Source organism: Bombus affinis, chromosome 5, assembly GCF_024516045.1.
Source record: "Bombus affinis isolate iyBomAffi1 chromosome 5, iyBomAffi1.2, whole genome shotgun sequence".
In the NCBI taxonomy this organism is placed as follows: Eukaryota; Metazoa; Arthropoda; class Insecta; order Hymenoptera; family Apidae; genus Bombus; species Bombus affinis.
The window spans coordinates 14631365-14654131 of record NC_066348.1 but is presented as its reverse complement, the minus strand read 5'-3'; the positions used below and the strand labels follow the sequence as shown (position 1 = coordinate 14654131).

Genomic DNA, 22767 nt, shown 5'->3' with positions numbered 1-22767 from the left:
TTCAGCTGGGCTCGTAAGTTAGTAAGAAAATGTTTCGGATAATTAGAAATCGAGTTACCCACCGTGACAGCCTACCCAAGGATCGCCGCTCATTCCTTCCGGGCAAGAGCAGCGGAAACTGCCATGCACGTTTGTGCACTGAGCTGAACGACCGCAAGGACTGCGCAGACATTCGTCGACGTCCACGCATTCTTCTTCAGGATCGCCGTTATATCCCTCGGGACATTCGCATTTGTGGGCGCCCGGAAGATTGACGCACAAGGCACCCCTTCCGCAAGCACCCGCGTAATCGCATTCGTTGATATCGATACACTGCACAAAATTAATATTCTCTTGTACCATATGCAAACACCCAATGATTTTATCTTTATTTCCCCCAAAATGCTTTCCGTATACATATACAGTGTGAGAGTCAAAAGCAAGTATACACCTTACACAATGAGGTTCGTACAATATCATTTTACCTACAGGCTTGTTTATATTTTTTATTATTAATTCGTATTCCTATATACTTCGTATATATCAATAGTCGTCGAAGTATTATGATACCTTCTGACTACTACTGGACGTAAATATTCCTGATCTATCCATACCTTGTTCCATAGTAAATGTTCGTTGCTGTTCATTTCATTTATCGTTTCTTTTTCCTATTGTATCTGTTTAACTGATGTTCCCAATGGCATATGCTCGTATGACATTTCTTTCTGATTCTTCTCTTTCTTTCTTTTTTTTTTTTTTTTTTTTTATCCCATAGAATACACTGACAACGTATAGAATTGGGACACCCTGTGTATGCATATATAAATACTTACAGTTTCGTAGGGGTCTCCCGTGAACCCAGGTTGACAGGCACAAGTGTAGTTCCCCGGAATATTGTTGCAGACCGTATTATCACCACACGCTCCAGATATCGCGCACTCGTTCACATCCTCGCAATGCACCTCGCCGTCGCCGATGTAGCCAGGTTTGCATTTGCATAGGAAATGCGACGGGAGATTGCAACATTCGGCGTTTTCCACGCATCTCGCAGCAAGTACCGGGTTATCACACTCGTTGATATCTGTAGACACGCGTCCAAGCAAACGATAAAACGATCTCGTATAACGTTATAAGAAATCAATGGAGCAGAATGATAGAGTGCGAGAAAGAATGATCAGACACGCGTACGTACCTTCGCAATGGAAACCATCGCCTTGATAACCAGGAAAACAGGAACATTGGAAACTACCAAGAGTATTCGTGCAATGCGCGAATATATCACAGGGACGGTATTTGCACTCGTTCTCGTCTGCAACATGTGTTTACATCTCCATAAAATATGACCAATACGGATTGAGAAACTTAGTAAAGGTGCGGTTTAAATTTCAACTGTCTAGTGGTAACATGGCAAATTATCGAAAGTAGATACTTCGATCTTTTTCTCATTTATTCAAATCGACTGATTTATTTACTTTCTAAATACTCAGTAGCTTTCAGCAATTTCAAAATATTTCCAATTAATAAGTTATTCTTTGAGAGCTATTTTATTTTTTAATTTCTAATTTTCCAACGTACTTTAATACAGAATAACGTTTCTAAAATTTAACCAAACGACTTGAGCTTTCCGACAAGTTAGAGGAATTACTTGGTTAGATTATTTACGAGTAAAAGATTAGTTTCAAGAGTTTTTACCTGGCACCTGGCAATTGCAACCACCAAAACCGTCGTTGCAATGGCACACGGAGTCCAAGCAGACGCCATTCAGACACCTGGTGCCGTCCTCCTTGGTACAATCGTCTATCTCAAACAGAAAGGTGTAAATCAATTACCGATTCATCGTGGATATACAATCCCTTAGTCATCCTATGAGAAAACAGCATCGGGTAAAAATCATGTCGATTACTATGAGTAATTCGTTTCCCTTACGTAACGCGTTCATCATCCATCCGTTCGTGATCGTCGAGGCAAAACGCTTGCGTTTAACGCGCGTGCAAACGCCAGCGGAATAACAATAATAAAAATGAATGTCACCGATTAATCGACGGCGGAAGACAGGCTCGATGGAGGAGAAACGTGATGACAAGTTCGCGACTCCTCGTAATTGCTATGACGAGGCGGCGTTACGCGCGAGGCGCAAGTATGTTTGCGGTTTCACGCGAGGATCGCCTTGCTGGCGTAATCGGTGCCGAGAACAACAGAATGACGTAAAGGAACAGTGAAGATCGTAACGGTAGCGCGATCGCATCGTGGAACAGGTAAAGCCTTTCTTTTCCTGTTAAGATCTGGTCAGACAACTATTTTTCCGCGTTGTTTTCCTTGGATGTAGCAAAGATACTGTGTAACACGTTACCTGTGCATTTTAATCTCTCGCGTTGCTCGTCCGTCCCTTGGTAACAGTCGACGTTGTTGTCGCACAGTTTGGAGAGTTCCAGTAGCTGTAGGATGTCCGTCGATTCGTTTACCTGACAGCCGAAGTAGCCGTCTTCGAGGTTCAGGAAGAACACTTCTCTCCTTAGTCCGTGGCCGAGTCCTCTCAGAGATTCGGCCTAGAAGATGTTACAGATGCTGTTTACAATATTGCCTTGCGTACGGTCGAACATTTGAAATCACTTTTCTAGTTGCATCTATGAATTTTATGCGTATTTTACGCTTCAAAAATCTTAATCTACACACTTTCTTTCATGCGCCGCCGCTGATACACACAATCGCGCAAAAACAACGTAGAACGTGTTAAACGCTCGCACGTGTAACCATTAAAGATAAGAAAATAACAGATTAATTAAAATTCCAAGGAAAATAATGCTCTTAATTAGAAATACTTTCAACGAAATAAAATCGCTGGTTCTACTTACTGGACATAGGAATAGAAGTATCCACGCCACCAACGGCCAAAGATGTTTCATCTTGGCTGAAATGGAAACCAATTAATTCACATCTGCCAACACATTAATTTCCACCTAACAAAGCTTTTATGAAAAATTATATCCCACAGAATTCTATCATTTCTCGTAAGATGAACCGCAATAGAATTCAAGCACGATTCGTTCTCACGATGACTCGTGGTCAAACAAACACAACCCTTTTGTACTTTTTTAACGATTTCCTGGATTACGTTCGTTCAATTGTTGATCTTACGACATCATGTTCCAACGTCAGTTTCACTCGAAAAACAATCCTTCGCGCAACAACGAAACATTATTATTAAGATCGCTGATGCATAACGAAGGAGCAAAAACTCAACGAACAGATATATTAAGTTTCTGACGATGAACAAACGAAAAATGCAGGCTCGACGTGCAACATGAAGAAACTAGTCGATGCTATTTACCGAGGGAACCGACACGAGAACACCTGTTCCAGCCGTATATCGGTATTCGCGACCTCCTCACGAATAAACCCGAACCTAACTATATCGATTTACGTTAGCCCTGGCCCTGAAAACCTAATTTCCTGGTTACGTGGTGTTTTGAAATTTAAGAAACCCGTTTCTGAGCCGCTAGGTGCAAGGATATCTCGCAGCAATCTGTTATACAACAGCGAGATATCAGGATAAAGGAAATCAGTGAAAGAATATTTTATTCCCTCGTAGTTTTTAAAATTCAACATAAATTATGTTAAAAAGAAAGGTAGTGTGAGAAGATTTTTAAATGAAAGAAACTTGGCCGGTACACACGTTGGGAACACAATGCTCATATAGAGCAGATGATTGTAGGTTAATTGGTTTTCTTCGTGACTAAAGATCGTCAGGTTTTGCTCCGTACCTAATTATAGGCATGCAAGGAACTTTAACTCGCTTTCAAGCTTCAATACAGCATCCTTAAATCCGTGACGGACAAAATTCAAGCATTAAAAACCCCATCGTTAGCATTGAAAACGACAAAAACATGCTTCCAATAAAAGGCAAATGTATTCGAACGCTTATAGAACATTTTTATAAATATGTTACGTACGTTATAGGAAACTTTTTGCACGAGTACCGTAACGAAACACGACTATCGCCATTATGTTGATAATGTTTGAAATATTTGCGATAAATATCTTGTATATTCTATGTACATTCTCGGTGTTGCATCAATATAATCGTATTATAATAATCGTGTCTCGTTACAATTCCAACAAAACTTCAAAACGTTTCGACTGACTCGCGTAATAATATCCGTAAAAAGTTTCTATAAACATTCAACTACTACTATTAGAGTTACGTACAGTATTTGTCAACATCTGTGTTCTCGAGTATTCGAGAAACATTTCAGAAATTTTCAAGACGTTCGTCGTTCTCGAAGCACCTATAAAGATTTCATGGCAATGCAACGCACCGGAAGCGGAGTTTTCAGGGGACGCCGGTGCACGCGATTCGCGGAAGGCGTCCTTTACGTGCTATGCGGCTTATGGTGAACGCGGCGAGCCCAGAACGGACGCATCGTACGCGAGCTCAGAACCTGGCACGTCGCACAATAAGTCAGGGCTGGCGATTAACCGCGCGGCGAAATGTTAACGACTGTACGTGCAGGGAGGAGGATTCGCCGCGAAGAGAGGAACGATCGAGGACGCGCGAGAGCAGCACGGTGGAACGTCGACACGAGGAAAAAGAGAAGGACAATTAGGGGAAGAAGCAGGAGGAACGTAGAAAGATGGCTAGGAAAAACGAACAGTAGGAGGGAACCGGCGGTAAGGACGTTAGGAAAAAGGAGGAAGATCGTCAGGGAAAACGTTCAAGGGAGAAAGGGAAGGAGAGAGCGAGATCGAAGAAACCGGCGAAAAGGAGGCGGAACGAAGGGCGAAGAAGGATGGAATAGAAATAGCAAGATGGGCTTTTGATTTCTCGTCCTACGAGTTTTTCATCGACGATTTAGTCCTGATCTTGATAAAGATTCGTTGCGAATGTACTTATGGACTAGGGACGTAGCATGAAAAAGCCTGAAGAATCCGAGAATCATGCCTATTTTTAGCCTTGCCGTATGTTTGAATTCGTGCATACCTTAGAGTTCTTATGGCCTTTGTTGGTCGTATCTCAAAACAATTCATGTTGCAATACAAATGTACTCTTCGTCTGCATATATTAACTTCATTCGTGAGTAACGAGCATTTAATCACGTGGATAGTACTGCGGGATTGTGTAGACTGCATAAAAGTTGAGTCTTTTAGAGTCGAAATTGAACAATTGTATCTTTCATCAATTTCTCAATTTCGTAAATAGAATCTCAATGAACGTTGATATTTATTAAGAGATAGTTAACGAGTATCGTGATGAGAATGGGAGCACGAGATCCAGAAAAGGACGACTCGGAAGAACGTAACAAAGGAGGACATGCGAGTACGATACACCTGTGGCCTGTCCCTTCTGCTTGTACCGATGCCTTCCTGTACCCCTCACACCACAACGTCAAACGACTAGACAGCTGGTAGACCTGGTAGATTAGCTATCGGTTGACTTTAAATTCTCGTCGTGGAAATTAACTACCCTCCTCGCTACGAATTTCAGATGTGTCGATATCGCACCATTTCCGCAATTCCGCGCGAAACATTCACGGAAGCGATTTGAAAAAAGTGTGATGTAACAAAATGATACCACACGCTGCTTGAAATTCAGCATTTATCGTAGAATTTAATTGGGTAACGCTAACGAATGAGATAATGTTACATCGTTGAAATTCAATTAGTAGAACGAAGAGATCTTTTTGGAATCAAATAGCATGGACTTTGGGAAACTGATGTTCAGCTACATCGTGAAAGTTTCGATACTCTCTGATTTGAGATTTTTGACAGAGAATAATAGAGGAATTTTTTGTAAAAGAAACATATAACGTTTCTAGTCGAATAATTGAATTATTATAAAATATTCCATTACTTCGTACATATAAAAGAGGGAAAATAATTGCTTATAAGGCATTATAATTATCAATACAAACGTAGCTAATAATAAATTATTGAAACTACAATTTTCGGAGCAATTTATCCAATTTAGCATTGCCGAACCATATTTCATTTTATGAGCTGCTTTTCTAAATAGCTTCGTAATTTCTCTTGTGGAGAACCAGACAAAACAAAGGGAAATTCTACGTGTTGCACTCTCACGCGCGTTCACTTTATGCAAATAAAGTCATGCCATTTTGTCGCGGCGCTCAGTAAGGGTATCGGCGTGAAATGTGTTACCGTGTCAATGATATCATCCGGTAGGCAGACAGAAGGAAACGGTGACAAAACCTATCAATTAGTCGGCGACGCATACACGCCAGCCACAGTTACATGCGTGCCTCGACAAGTTTGTATCTGCCGTGCAAATAACGCAAAACTCCCACGCGCTTGCATTGCGACACCTTTTGCAAAAAAAATAACGGGTCAATTCGAAGAATTCGTCGATGTCCTTTTACATGACCTCCTTTCAATTATCTCTTAATGGTCCTTAAATAACCCCATTTCTTGTCATTTCTGTTATATTTTCTCATTATGGTTATTTATTTTTCCTATTTTTTCCGAGCCTCTATTATTTCTTAGTCGTTCTAATTTTTGTCTATAGTCACCATTACTAAGCTACGGATTTCTGTGCAAATTTATATTTTTACGACCGTAACTGGAGAAAGAGGATTTCGTTAGAGAAATTTATCTTATCTATAGGAAACTGTGATCAGCGCCTTATCTTCGTATATTACGTGCATTCTATGCAATTTTTCATCTTTAGTTCTCACGCGAAATGAATAAAAATCCACAATCTAACTATCAACGATACGATGAAATGCTGATTAAAAGATCTCGAAAGTTCTAAAATTTCCAGCCCACGTCATTTACAATTCCCCTCCATATTTATGTTAATTTCGATACTCGAACGTGCCTATAGATTCAGTGACTTAATCGAACGATGTAATTATGAATAAGCGGCACCATCAAGGATAGCGAACCGGCTTAATAATTTAATCCTTGCGATGTGGTGAATTTTTTCTTCATCGAATCGCCCACGATTCGTTTACGTTTTATGGAAGCTGCGTGGTTCCTGCGGTGTCGTGAAAGCGTTTAGATATGACACAATATGTCTGTAGTTCCGACAACTCGTACTAGTTTTCTTCTTTTTACTGCGTATGGATGAGGATCGTCCCACGCGTACGAGATAGCGCGTGTCAGAAGGAAATTTCTCCTCTTAGGTGATTACGGATCATTATAAGAGTATTCGTTTTAATAAGCGTTCATCATATACACATGGTTAAGCTATTATTACATTATTATATATAGCATTACGTTAATTAATGAATTGCAACTGGTGTATAATTTGTACACGATGAAACTATAAATTATTTTCTTGTCGCTTTAAAACACAATTTTCCTCGGAATGCTGTTAGCGAATTGCATTTACCAAAGATCGACTTTTTCTAAGAGATTTAAAATCTGAGTCATCGAAGAACGCCTGGAGGATACAGTTAGGTATTTAGCGAGAGACGTCAAGCTTGAAACAGAACCTTAATTATTACGCTATTCACCTTTTCTAAAGCGCGTTGAAGCGCACGTGGTAAAATAAATATTTATCAATCGTTGTAGCGATTTAATGGGAAAAAGTGACGCGACAAGAGACTCTCTTACTCTCTCATCTTGGTCACGCGTACCTATCTGTTGCAAAACCGATTCGATTCGCGCGAGAAAAGGAGAAATGCAAGCGAAGTCGAAAGCTTGTCGTCGTCATCCACCGACACGGATTCGTGTGCTACGAAACGCAATAACGGTTCCCGTGGACAAAGACGTTCAGCCTAGAATTCTAGTCACTGAATTCAACCAACGTCATATCGTTGAATAATAAATTTTGCAAATTGAGTGAAATTTCGCCATTCTGCGTAAGAAAGTTGCTCATGAAAATGTTTCGACTTTTATAGAAATTTTATAGAAACTTTTTACGAATACATCGTGCGTGTTATGCAAAATATTTCGAGATTTCATTAACGCTGTAACGGACACAAATCGCAGATAATATATCCGTAAACATTTTTTGCGTTGTTCAGATAATTTCGTGAATTATCATGGCAATTTCATCTGGACGATAACTGACGAATTTCTTAAAATTTTGCAACTGTTTTAATGGTTTTGCGTTCTCGCCAACCTTTGATTCTGATAATTGTTCTGAAAGCAATGAACCTGACTTCTGTCGGGATTCGACATAATCACTGCGGTAATTCGTATAATTTGCGGTGTATCTCGTCACGAATTAATTCCACTCCCCATGTCAGCAGCCACTGGTGCGTTAATTAGCGTCGTTTCATAACGATCCTCGAATAGGGAGGAAGCATAGGTCAACAGCCTTGCTTTAACCGATCGCCTTGTAACCGATGATCGATTACGTCCCTACCATTAATGTTTCCTCTTCGTGAACGAGCGTCTAAATCGATTAACTTAAACATCGTTGAATTAAATCTGGAAACCGGATTCGCAGCTTCATTAGCATTCGATAATCAAATTTCGCTCGTTATTTCAGCGAAAACATATTTCACATAGATTTACGTGCTTAGGCAAACGCGATTAACATCAGAGCTATCAGAACGCTTCAGATCATCTGTTTGTCGTTTTTTAGAGAAATTTTATGGATTTGTAATCATACATTTTTGAAGGCCCGTCACTTCGTTTCACAAGTAATGGTATTTTTCCAAAGCGTGCAAATTAAGAAACATCATGGACTACTAAACATCATGGACTTGCTTACTTATTACAATATCGTGTGTATATGTGTATATATTCTTTGTCGTAATTTAGGACATCTTCTATCATAATTTACGACGATGATTAAAATCGTTGCAGATCAATTTGTTCGTCGTTTTCTAATTAAATCGTACCTTGTCGAAAATGAGAACATAAACCTCTGTACAGTGGTTTATCTTCCATTTTAATTTGTTCAGTAGACAATTTTTACGCTTTAGTAGTCGGTTGCTCTTGCATTATACACTATCCTTCGAGATATCATCTGCCGATGCCATATTTGGCTAGAAACGACGCGATTAAGAGTCGCGTCTGCAAGCAAAACGAGTATCGATAAAGATATTGCTATTTTAAGAAGAGAAGGAAGCAGTCGACGATGCCGCGTGCGAACCGAATCAGACTCGGTTGCAGCGCGTTAAGAAATTCCTATTCTGAACACGATCAGACGTCCATCGTATTTGCCTGTGGCAACATCCGGCATGAATCAACAAAGTATAAAAGCCGGCAAGTGATTCGGGCCTAAAACATACGCCCACCGCGAGCTCGGAACGAGAGAGCGGCCGAACGAGGCGAGACAGAATTATTCCGTTGCGAAGTGAAAGTTCTTCGAGTTGGTTCGAGTACAAACTAGACTGGCGTAACGCGTGCTGCTCTCATCGCCTGTTCTTCGTCATCGAACCAATTCCAAAATTTTTGTTATTAACTTCAAATGCCGTTGGAAGCCTGTTCGTCGCTCCCTTTAATTATTTTTCTAGCTTTCGTAGCATTTCTATGATATTTAGAAACGAAAAATCGTATCTTCGAATTCATCGTAATTAACGTCTTTAGAGATAAATTTATTAAAACACCAGCAGAAGATAAGAATTTCTATTTCTCAGTTGCGCTCGTTAAAAATTTTTTAACGTATTTATGAATGTTAATCGCGTGTGAGAAATGTAATACGCGTATACGGTCGTTGTATTTTATACGAGTTTCTCAGAAGTCAAACCGATTAACTCCACTTTTTCTAAGTCTCTCAATTTCATTACCTCGATGCATGATGAGCTTAATGTTGTGTTACCTTCGTGCACGATTCTACGTCTGCATAAAGGATATGGCATACTTCCACGAGTTTATTTATTAAAATAAGACAGTATAACCGATAGTGAATTTAAAAAATAATAATCTAACAACATCCTTACTCTTTCGTACTTGTCGGCGTACGAAGTCGATCATTAGGGCTTCTGTACGACTTACATGTAACTATACACCAGTAACCATCACGCGAAATTAAAGTCTTTCTTTCTAAATCTCTGCCAGTTCAATTTCCTACGTTGTATCTAATGTATATAGTTTCCTGCAGTCCATTTACGACCTTTCTAGCTGTTAAATTTACTCGATGACTGTATTTTACAACACCTCGCCGCAAAATTATACCTTTACACAAAGGAAACGTCCGATCAATCATCGTTTCTTTTTTTTCCGTCGAATCCGCCACGAGGCGCAACGGAACGTTGCTCATTCGTATGCGAGCGAGGTCTCAGGAAGTAGCAGAGAGGTAACGAACAATTCCGTCCAGCAGCTGAAGACGAAGCATCGTCAAGGGACGTGATTTTGTTTTCGCTATCCACGAAAGCCCAACACCGGAACGTGGAAAGCGGCCACGAACTGAAACTCACACGGCCATTGTTTAACATATGGCTTGCGTCACCAGCCGAATGCTAATGAGACGTTTATCTCCCCGTTATTTCCAGCGAATTAAATCACCATCAGCAACCTTGAGCCTGGAGGATACGAACCATCTTGCGTTTTCACGCTAAAACGCGTAAAAACTCAGACGATTACGGATCCAACTACTTTTAAATCGCAACCTTTAGAACGTATTACCGTTGCAATCAGAAGCTTTGCATCTCTTCAGATATCTTCTTTTGCGGAATATTTTATTCGTAAGAGGCGTGAAACGTACTCGTACGCGAAAAGTAGTAAAATTATAGTGGACGCTAAGATCAAATATTTAAAAACTAATTTATATTTTTATAACATCAATTTCTGATCATAGATACTCGAGAAGAAAAGTTAGAACGAATAGAATAGTTTAACGAAATAGTTTAAACGAAAAGAATAGTTTAAAATATACCGCGCTATTAATGTTTTTGCAAAATATCATATTTTATTTACTCATTTTTTATTTGGCAACATCATCCAAGTACGCGTCATTCGCGTTATTAGAAACGTTTTCGTCGATAAGATTTACATCAATTTAATCATTCTAAAATACCTATTACCATCGTTCACCGATAACCACCGTGACAGTCAACTTGTTAAATATTACAACTGGCCCCAATTCGATTGCAAGAATCGTGTTTTTCCTTTCCACGAACTTTCAGAATGGGAACAGAAAATTGAGCACGGAACTGCGTACTCTTCGAAACGAAACAGCGATCTACGCGTCACAGCTCGGTGGAATGGTACAAATAAAGTTACTCGGAGGAGGAGCGTCGAGCCGCGAAGCGTACGCGTGTTGTCAATACCGTTACGTTTTCCAGGGATTTCGCGCTGGCCCGTGTTGTTACGATCCACTGAAAGAGACGCCTGGCGTCGTAAAGCGGTGCCTAACAGTAAAGGTCCTCATAACGCGAGCATCCTTCGAGCTCCGCGATGATAGTCGAAGCGTACGGTTCCGCGTGCAACACCCGCGCGTCGACGTCCCGGAGCGATCGAAATTCTCCTCGGTGCGTTCAACCCGCCTTCAACAATTACTTTAACTACATTTCCCGGAGGTCCGCCTTTCCTTTGGATCTAGCTTCGTATAAACAACTCGATACCTATCGTATCGCTCGATAGAAATCATACAGCCAGTCGTAAATTACATCATAGACCTGGTGAAACGTGAACGAGAAGATAATGCGTCACGTTCATCGAACGGAGTACCATTTTTGGCACGTACAAGGCGATGACGCTGAAGATCGATGAATAAATACGTTGCGTCGCGATTGAAAGGAACGCGGCTGAACGAAGAGCGTAGGACGTGAGAAAAACGAGGGAAAACCAGATGGTATGTGTTGCGCGAAGACGTGCGAATGGGAGCCAAGGCTCGTCTCTCTGGCCTCGATTCGAGAATCGTCTCGATTAAGTAGTTACTGCATGGATGTGACACGAAGTTACTTGAATGTTTAAATTATCGTGTAAAAAATGCGATTTATTTTATTTCGTACTAGTAAAAAAGAAAAAAAGACAAGACTGATTTGTAACCAAGGTAGTTTCTCGAAGGATACATTTTCTTAGGTAGCCGTTTTTCACGTTTCAGTAGCAGCTTCATCCGTAGATAAATCACTAAACACTTAGTACGTGTGGTCTATGACTTACGGATAGTAACTATCCAACGATGCTATCTTGTATGATACTACAATAATTTAATTGTATATTGTACATACATATTTACACGTGTAAATACCAGACAAATGAAGGATACGATCCTCAAAAATGTCTAATAAGCGATAAATTACATATGACTGTTTTGCCATCACAAGTGCCTATTACCTATATATTAGCTTGATGATGGCCAAGGTGGTATTGTATGAAGTAACGCTAGTATATATCCTCTACGTTTATATACGATGTTAATTCATGAAGAGAAGAGAGCTTCACACTCTGATTCTTCACGGGATAGTAAGATCTGTATCGAGCTGCAATTAATAAAGATAAGCAGTAATTTTCTAACTTGGTGTTCCGAAGTTGATCCACGGATACAGTCGAAACAAAATCATTCATCGTAAACTTCTTATAGACGATTCGCAATGCTTCTTGAATAATACGTGCAAACGAAGCCATTTCAAACGGTCGATCGGTACGAGAGAAAAAGAGAGAGAGAGAGAGAGAGAGAGAGAGAGAAACCGTGATGAAAGAACCCACCAGCACATAACCCTCGAGCTTATCAGGCATGAAAGTTGTTTAACGATAGCCAGCTCGAGGAACGCTAATTACCGAAGCGGTGTAAAATACCAATTATCGACGTCGTAAGCAGTTTTAAGCATCCTCGCGATAAAACTTTCTGTCCACGATGGAGACGTTATGGTTGATGGTTCGATTATATCGTAAAAACGATTATTTTCCTCCTAATCTTTCGTTTGCTTTAATCAACGAGTTATTCGACATTACGTGACGATCATGTTATCGTCCTATTAAACGTAACTATTTTCTCCCATGAGTCGCGCTTTTTTTCCCCACCAACGTGTATCTCTTCTACCTAACGGTAAGACGTTCTGGTTGTTCGATCCGTGAGAATCTACCGCATAAAAGACTGATAAATGTATACGATAAATTGGATGATCGATTCGATATTCATGGAATTTTAGACATCTTCATAGCATGTATTTGCAGAGTACGAGGATTTGATCGAAGTAACGTATCTTTTATTAACGTTAGTTCGCTTGTCTCGTAAGAGAATTACTCGAGGATATCTCCACGTGGTCTAGAATAACTTAACGGATGCTTTCCCTAAATATGGAAAGACTGGTGACACGATTGTAATCGGCGCGATTGCTATAGAACTCGTAGCTACCGAGCACGCACTGTCTGTTGCAAGCATTGAACTCTCCGGTCGCGACCACTTAAGGCGCACGCTACGAGAACGTGTCACCGGTTATTCGCATAACACACTCGCTGAGATTCATTATCGCGTAATACCAGAGTGTTCTTTCGACCTGGTTGAAATAAAATCTTTCCTCCTATCCACTTTTACTCTCATATCGTACCGTTTTCTTTCACGTCGCGACGAAACTTTCTCGATAAGTCAATTGAAAGTTATTCCGGGAAACAAGATAGGGAAAATGTTTAAGCGAAGAGGAAATATCGAAACGTTATTATTCATATTCTTTGTGCTGTCTTGTGCGTGTTCCCTGTCGAAACGACGAACAACTTGACAAGAATGACTCGCAAATTAAAATTACTCAAAGAGATTACACGCGAACGATGATGAGGACGAAACAGAAATTGGCGGATAATAACTCGTATCGTGGCTCGATGGACCACTTAAGGTGTACGACTGGCGCAGAAAACGGCGGCGTTATTATCGGTTTGGACGAAGCGCGTACGCACGCCTGGATGACTACTGCAAAACGGTAAAATTACAGCAATTTTCCTGATCGCCGTCTAACACGTGTTGCCGATTGTTAAACCGGACAAATTGATCGTTGCGAAAATTCACCGTTCTAACGTTTCTCGCGCCGCTGGCCATTTTTTCATTGTAGGACGCACCTCGTCGAAACGGGAAACAGATTACCGGATAAACGGGAATTATCCACCAGCTATCTTCGATCGATTCGTTTCCTGCAGCTCTGAATGAGCATTTAGCATAGAATTAGGGACAGTTGGTTCCCAGAACCGATTCATGTATCCACTTTACCTAACTTTACGTGTCGCAAATTTCGAAATTCCCTAAACATTATGTAATCATAGAAACGTGCAGCTTGTTCATGAAAATTCTATAGAATCTTTCGCAATCTTAAAATGTATATACGCAATCTCAATCGCCATCTTTGATTCGTTTTCTGCACCTATATAGCGTTACCACATCGATTGGATACACTTGCCACACAGTTACAGAAGACCATCCACGAAACTAGAGAATCCCGAAGCAAAACCTTCTATATATCTCTGTTTATTTGTTCCGTGAAATTTGCAATTTTAAATTCTCCCGGGTTTTTCTCAAATTCCATCCAGACGACGGAAAAAATAAGGAACGTCGGTGAAACCGCAAGGTCAGCCAAGAAGTCAGCATAAGGAAAAGGCAGGGTTTCCTGAAGCACAACGCGAGAAACACGGCGAAAGGAAACATCACGTCGCGTAATGACTCTCGTTATTAGAGTCACCGGCGCTCAATGAAATAATAAAATCATCTACGTAATCACCGTGCGCGTATGTGTATGTAAGTACACGCGTTCGCGTAACGGAACCGCGGAAGAGAGCTCGAAAAGTAATTTACGCCGCGACCTTTTGACACTGCCATCTCGAAGCTCGAATAATTGCATCGTAACCGTTAAAAGGTGGAAAGGTCGAGTCCTCTGCTTAGTCTGCGATCGCGAACGTGTTAGACGACTCGCGAGAATTATTATTAGTGGAAATTGTGCCGGGCCACAGACTCGGATAGAGCTTGTTGCCGTTTCTCGTGGACATTCATCACTGCTGCTTATCCTAAACAATCAATCGTGGCATAAACAAGCACGCTCGAAGGCTCCGCGTACTCGAGACACTCCATGACGATGATTGAGGCTTCTGTTAACGTCTTCCGGCAACCGAGCGATGCTGAAATTTTATTAGTGGTACATAGAAGACACACAAGGGTTAGCTGTACCTACGGCAAGCCCTGCTGCGCTATTTCTATTCCTATTACCTTTTCCGCAACATCGAACGATGATGCTCTGACTGACCATTGTCGAGGAAGTAGAAATTACGTAGATTATGTTTAGTCATAAAGCTGTTATTCAGCCTTATTTTTATCCGAATGAATTTCTTATATATCTATGCGTCATTCTTTTTCTGTCGATGCATAGGTTTAATTTTAACCAAGCTATTTGCTGGTTAATTAAGCCTAAGATGTACAACAGCAATTAAGGAAACCACGCAAACGCTTCTTATTGCTTTTCTTGTCGATGCATATAGGTTTGCTGTCTTTCCTCTGTATCGCCTTCAAAAGAGGAATACTTTATTTGCCGAACAGAAAGAACCACATCCTCGTTTCAATATTCCAACATTTGCTCTGCTAATATAATTTACGTAACGCGTTCGTTCGTTTCTCCTTGCACATTTCTTTTTTTTTCTTTTTTCTTTTTTTCTTTTCATGCGATCGTTTGTAATTTCATTAGCGGTTAGAAGGCTCGTCGCTGCAACGGTAAAAATCGGTTCACGTTTTGCATACACCGGTGATCATACCCGTAACTCTTTTCCTCCAACATTCTTTCTTAGCGTGATGCAAGACGAGAACACGGAATCTTAGAACTTCGCTGCACTTGCAAGTTCGCCGACGAGCTTTCGGGTAACCGTCGCCGTCACAAATCTGTAAACAGACGTGACGCTGTTTTACAGTTAAGCAAACGGCCAGCTAGAAATTAGTCGTGCGTCAGGTACGCTCGGCCTGCAGAAACCTACTATTTGTATGCAAATTCGGCGCATACATTTAGAAGCCAGCTGATCATCGGTAGATTCGTTTTTACGCCATGAAAATGCAATTAAAGAACCGTATTTCCCACTTGACGTATTCATCTATTACGTTTGAACGAATCAACTGTCCGGGAATAGTACCAATACTGGGAATCGTATTCATAATTACGCTCGTAATTCTTGCTAAGAACCGTAAGTCAACACAATAATCTCTAAGACCACCCAATAAACAGAAATTTCTCTTTTTATGAATGAAACAAATTATTGACGATATACTAAGAAACGTTGATATAATATCTTGCGTGACCTTATTTTATTCTCTTTTTTTTTTGCACAATTAAACCGATGCTAGTGGTGAAATTTTACAAGCTAGCAATATCGATAAATATCCTTGTATAAAATGAGAAAGATCCTATGACTGATAATAAAACAAATGAAATTTTGTAAGCCTTGTCTTATTTCATATGAAATTTTCAAATTCGAAATCAGAGGCCTACGATATTTATCTTATCAATTTATTCCCTACCTCACGATTTCATTTCCATATTTATTTTACGATATTTCATTTATTCAAGTACTTCTAAGAAGATCATGAATCGAGAGAAACCGCAAACCAATGGCATTATGACGGGAAAACCTAAAAATTCATTTCTATACATAGCGTCACGTACAAGTATTTCCTCGTGGTTAAAAAGTATGACAAAATATTTGCCATGTATAGGTCGCTATCGTAGGTGGTCCGAGACTTTTGCACGATGCTGTACGTGGCGCGAAGAAGATTCGAAAGGAATGATAGAACTGGAAGAAGTAGCAATCGCAATAATCCAGATCGGCGAGTTAGTGGAACGCTTCGGTGCGTTCGAAAGAAACGTGACAAACTAGTTTTCAGAGGCACTGAGAAAAGCAAAAGTGACACTTACAGACGTGCCATCCGCGTAATCGTTACCAAGAACCTCGCGATCGGATGTTCTTAATAGCGTTGCAAGCGAACAAGGAAGAGGAACTTGAGGAATCGATATGATTAAATTTACTCGGGCTATTAACTTAGCCGTATATCGTTGCTTTACAGGTGTTCCTCGATTACGAACCACTTTGCTTCGAGGTACGTGATGATATCTCCGTCCTGCAGAGCCAATGACCATGACATCCTGACCCACGGGGTTATTCAGTAAGAATCGATTGCTCCAAGCCATGAAAAACGTTGAGAGCCAACTAAAATTGGTCGCTAAGTATAGTTCTGCGTTGTGCTCTCTTTTTTTTCTTAGAGATACCTAATGATAGGTAAAGTCTGGATTGGATATTACGATAATTTACCAAAATTGGTATTCAAGTACGAAGTACGAAAAGGAAGCGTGATCGTTAAAAACGGAGGCAAAGCTTTGCGTGTGCTGTGTATACTTAAAGAGTTTTAGGTATGTGATATTTGAGTGCAGGAAAAATTTCCCGAACGATACGGTGGAGCGTTAAAAGGTTTTCAATTGAAAATGAAATTGAAACTTGTTTCATTTTTTATTTCCTTCCTCTGTCGTTGTTCTCTGTGTTGGAAGTAAAATTCCCCGAAGTTCTGGGCATAAATGGCATATAATCGCTTAGAAAACAAGGAGAATTTTCAACACTGCGTATAGAACAAACGGTAGAAAATTCCGAATCGAAAGTTCAATTAAACCAGCTTTTATCTTCTTCCGTGATGAGAAGAAAGTTTCCTTAAAATATCCTCACGAACGACGGAAAATTTGCGAAGCAAACTATGCGGTGTAAAGTAAACAAACGGTGTAACATCCTGAATTTTAAGTAGAAACTTCTTCTATTTTTAACTTTTTTCCGCTGTGGCGTTCTCTGAATGCACTCTGCAACCAAAGAGAAGTTACCTAAAGTCGAAGCAAGAAATTGAAACGACGCAAACGGAAACGTCTGGGCAACGTAACAGCGGTGATACGAAAGCGATTCCCGGAGACAAAGGAAAACGTGTACCACAGCTACACGCCTGGTTAAAAAGAGCGACCTCCTTGAGAACGGTCCTTGACTCGTAGAGACCGACGAGATAAGAAGAAAAAGGAAAAACGGCGCGAGTAGTTATAGAAGTAGAAGAAGAAGAAGAGGCGAAGGATGAGCAGAAAAGGAGAAAGAAGAAGAAGAAGAAGAAGACGACGAAGAGGAAGAAGGGAGAAGGGAGATCCGGAGGCAAGTAATGGCGCCTACACTTGGTGGCCGCGAAAGGTCGAAGAATATTCTGCTTCCGAGGAGCGCGATATACGAGCTAGTAGAATACGCAGCATCGAGGGCAGGAAAAGAAAAAGAAAGAAGGGAGAGAGAGACGAGGAAAATATATCCAGAAGCATGGATACCGGTTGCTCGTTTCCCTTCTTCTCCCACGGTTTTCCTTAATATGGTTAATTAAGTACACGAGAAAATCATATTTCTACATAACTGCGGGTATCCAATATTTCCTTTAAATTAGATTTCCTCCTGTAATTGTATAATTATCGATGTTTAATGACGTTTCTAGAATCACAGACATCTAAACCAGTTTCTGATCTACAAATCTGACTGTTTTGCGTAAAATCTGATTAATTTCGAGGTTTCAATTGGACGGAATTTAACTTCGTTAAACGCGTTCTTTCGTTTCTTGTCTTCCATCGTTAAAAGATTCTTAAATTCGAGAAGAACGTAGAATAATCGTTACTGATATATCTTATACAAAAGACTTTCTTAAAACGTTGGTTCAAAAGTAGAATGACAACGATTTAGAATCGAGATATAAATTATGAAAGTTTGCAAAGTTTGGGGTTAATAAAAAGAAAGAGCCAGAGAATCTTAATTTTTCCCTTCCCCTCTGGGCAGACTCACGTTCAAACGGCCATTTATAAATTTCTCATGAGAATATTCGCGAGATGTTCGAGGGGGAGGTGCTATAAATTATAAGGTGAATCCTTTGAAAATTAACGATTCGATCCAGAGGATGCGGTCTAATGTACACCAACGTTCTTCACCTTCTCTCCCCCTGTGTCCCGGAATGATACCTGCGGGCATGCGATGCAGAAGGTCGCGAGATGTACTCATTCGTGACCAGAAAGATCCATGAAGGGAAAACCTGAAGAAGACGGGAGAAAGATTCGACGTTCACACACAGACAAAATTTACTCTCGAACACGAGCTTACATTCGTCTCAACAACTGGCTATAACGGATACACTCTCTCTTCCTTTCTCTCTCGTAGACCATCGACTCAACGAAGAGGAAAGAGAGAAAGAACGAGTGGCGTCTCAGAAACGAAGGATGCCTATAATCGGCAATGGACGACCGCACCTCGCCACTTTCGCGTTGCTTGACGTGGATACCGGTCTAACCGATCGACCAGTTAATCATCATCGTTTCACTCTAACATTCTATCGTTCTCACGCATGCTCGTATTTATTATACGGTAGCCGACTAGTGATTTTCGTGTGGCCCAGCAACCGGCCCGGGACGCGCACGATTTAATTAAAGTAATGAACATCTCTGAAATAATATATCTTTCGATAGAAAGTAGCCATCCGGATCGATTTGTCAATCTTTACCGACGATTTTAGCCTAATATCTACAGAAGCAAGATTAATTTGACAAGGATCGTTTTTATTTCGAACCTTTCAATTACTTTTACGCTTCGTCTGTCCCCTAGTTTCGTTCGACGTAGTATTTTCAAAAACACAGAATATTTTTGAGCGGGGAAAATCGAATTTCCATCATCCAAAAGATGATGGCGTTGATCGTCGCAATCAGCGATCCGAAACGTGCTCTTGCATTTGTAAGTAGAGAAGCGCGGCAAAGATGCAATTGGGCCGAGGAAACTGCCCAAGGGTCTGCATAATTGAATGAAGTCGAAGTTAAATATTACTTACGAAACTCATAAATATGCAAAGATTATACAGGAGCTGGTTCGCCGAGCGTTTTCATGACTTTTCATCTTCAGAGGCACGCTGGCAAAAAGAGTGTGCCCCGATCTCTTCTCTAGTCTTATGCGTAGCTAACGCGTACGCTTTGCCTCATTACACCGGATAGACGCTTCGTTCTTTTTTTCCTGCATCAATGTATGCGATTGAATTAAACTCGCTTATACAAGTCGGACAAAACAGAAACTGGCGAATTTAATATGCCCCGCAACGACCTTAACTCCGCTGTGGAATATGTGCCGCTTTCATGAAGAACAACATTACAGGAACACCCGACAGAAACTTTGCTTTTCGTGATCGTAAAGGCTTGAATTTCTTGTTACGTAGCCTCTCTATGAGACGAATGGAAAGAAGAAAGGACGACAGAAACGATTCCGGGTATAATAACGATGCCGTGTCATGCGACAGAAAATAACCAGTTGAAGTAAGACCAAGTCCCGATGAAGAGAGCTTAATTGCACTTCCTTAATTATCGAGAAATTTTCACACGAATATACCAAGACACGTGGAAATCTAGATTTCCCTGTTGCTTATCCACTTCCTATCTTCTCGTCCGTGTTCCACCCAGGCTTTTATACGTGGGAACCGAAAACGGCATCCTCGCTTATTCGCCAGCAACGAGGAACGAATTTCATATGAATAATTTTCATTATGGAAAACTCACATCGACGTTTATAATGAATAATCGTGATATACAAATTTTCCATCCAAATAGAAGATTGATGAACGTATCAACAATGCTAATACCTAAATGTAATATCAAAAATGTGCTATCCGTAAATTTGTCAAATGTAAATTATAAATGTGTTAATGCGTGATATTAAATATCAACGATGTAGATGAATTTAATATTTAACGTTTAATGTTAACAATTTAACGTGTTTAGATTGGGAAATTTATCGACATCGTTCGATGTCCAATTTTGTTCATCCGATTCTCTAAAATCCAGCGTTTCCCGAACAATGTAGAAAATTAACAATGGCTATCGAGTTAAGTACGCGGTCGTGAACGTTCCCAAGCGGGTGTAGTCGAATAATTAAACGCTGCCAAGGATGGCTCCATGTTGTGCTTATTAATTATTTCCAGCAGAGACGGCGGATGCGCCAAGCAAAAGCGCGTCTGAAACGGGCGCTTTGCGTGCGATACACATTCTCGATTACGCAACTGTGTGCTGTCTGTCAACGCTAAGTTCAAACGGGGTCACAGGTGACGTACGAAAAATTCCACGCTACTTTTACCCTTCGCTGTGCGTGCACGACTCATAAAACCGAGTAGTTCCGGATGATCTTCACGATATTTAAGCCTTGCACGAACGAAACGATTTCGATGGAAAGTTTTCGCCGTCTTCTGGTTTCGCTACTTCCACTCGAATGTAAGAGTTTCTCTGAATAGACACGTATACCGTTACATACTCTTCTGTTTACAGCATTTCATTCGCGTAATTCGCACAAGAATATTCGAGCTGATCATTCCTCGGTCCAACGAAGCTCGAACAAGATGAAACGTAGCGATTCCAAGCATTCATTCAGCCATTCCCATCGTTTCGAGCAATGTGCCAACCTTGTGAAATTCTAATTTCGAATGCAAGAATCCTCAGGTTCTTACGATTCTTTTTTCTAATTCTATCAGACGTAAGAATCTTCAGAATGAAAACATCACACAGAGATAGTCACAATGATTATTCCTGCGATTAATCTGTGATCTTTAAAAGATCTATACGATGTTCGTACAACGTGTCTGTCGATGTTCGAACGATACAATCAAAATTAATCGACATCAACATCGCGCACCTTTATGGTAACGTCTGGGTGGAAATAATAGTCGCATGTAACAATGTAAACGGTACATCTCTCGTTCATTTATCCGATCTTATTTAGAGCGTACGTCGTCAAGATCGTAACGATTGAGTAATGCACGGTCGACCCACGGTAATACCCACGCATTTGCTCCAATTTCCATGGGTTTCGAGTCGTGACCGGGAAAATGACAAACCCGTGCACCGTGACCTCGACAATGCCTTTCGCTGTCGATCGCGGCGAGTGGTTCGATCGATGACATAAGAGAATGGTCAGTGTTGCTGAGCATTGTTATTGGTAGATTACGGATGTTTGTACGCTGATGGAAAAATTAAGTGTGCAAGAATATACAATTACGTTTTTGTTGATTTTCCATACAATTGAAATTTTATTGATCAAAGCGTGCAAATGACTTATTTAACGAATATACCACCTCGAGTATCGAATTATTTGAAATTTCTTTTTTTACCATATTTCGTTAAATACGCGGTAGAAGCTTATATATCGATTCTCAGAAGAGCTAACAACTCGTAGCTATTAGCGTAGTAAGTAAAAAGCTGCATCGTACGAAGAATATTTGTCCGACTTTCTCTATGATCAACCTTAATCCAACTAAGAGACTCTCTTCGAAATTAAAAAATAATAATACTTGACACAGCGTTCTCAAGATTTTCAAACCATTACGAGTTAACCGGACGATAATAGACACAGAAAAGGGTAAATACATAATTCGTAGTAGCATGCACGTTTTCGCAGTAACTTCAATCACTAATCACGTAATACCGACAACTCGTTCGAACAAGACGAATAAGCATAAAGCAAAGCATCGCGTAAATCATGCTATAAATCAAACTCTCGCTTTCGAAAACTCCATCTGACTCGTCGATTCTTCTGGCTCCTTATCTTTTTTTCTTTGACCAAGATAATACCGATGAACGCGCAAAATGTTGCTCGCGTTTGCACGGTCACGTTTTAATGGCCGCGAATCGACGCGTAGAACGCTAAAGTACCGGTCTGCACGACTTCATTGTACATCTTTCCTTCTGAATGCTGTTTCGCTACGGGCGCGCAACCCGAGGAATTCCAGGAAACGAACACCGGTATAATCGATTTTAGTCGCAAGAGCGTGCTAGCGAGCGCGGGCCAGAAACGAATGATCGCGTAATGTATTCGGAATGCATTTGCAAGATAATGGAGCCTCCTCCCGGTTCGTGCCATGTCAGAGATCGGTTAGGCGTCGTTCTATGAAAATAGGTT

At 40.6% G+C, this 22767-nt stretch overlaps 1 protein-coding gene across 50 annotated transcripts in view; it reads right to left on the bottom strand.

The window, feature by feature from the left end:
* LOC126915937 (uncharacterized) overlaps positions 1-22767 on the bottom strand; it is a 114897-nt gene that overhangs the window by 88405 nt on the left and 3725 nt on the right. For 49 of the 50 annotated variants that reach the window (XM_050721084.1, XM_050721085.1, XM_050721100.1 and 46 more), the window contains exons 2-7: positions 2832-2887; positions 2330-2525; positions 1672-1776; positions 1172-1288; positions 813-1060; positions 63-312 (exon numbers count right to left, since the gene is read on the bottom strand). In XM_050721084.1, coding sequence (XP_050577041.1) covers positions 63-312; positions 813-1060; positions 1172-1288; positions 1672-1776; positions 2330-2525; positions 2832-2887 — 972 coding nt within the window. The remainder of the gene's footprint in view (positions 1-62; positions 313-812; positions 1061-1171; positions 1289-1671; positions 1777-2329; positions 2526-2831; positions 2888-22767) is intronic. The other variant, XM_050721101.1, reaches the window with a different exon arrangement.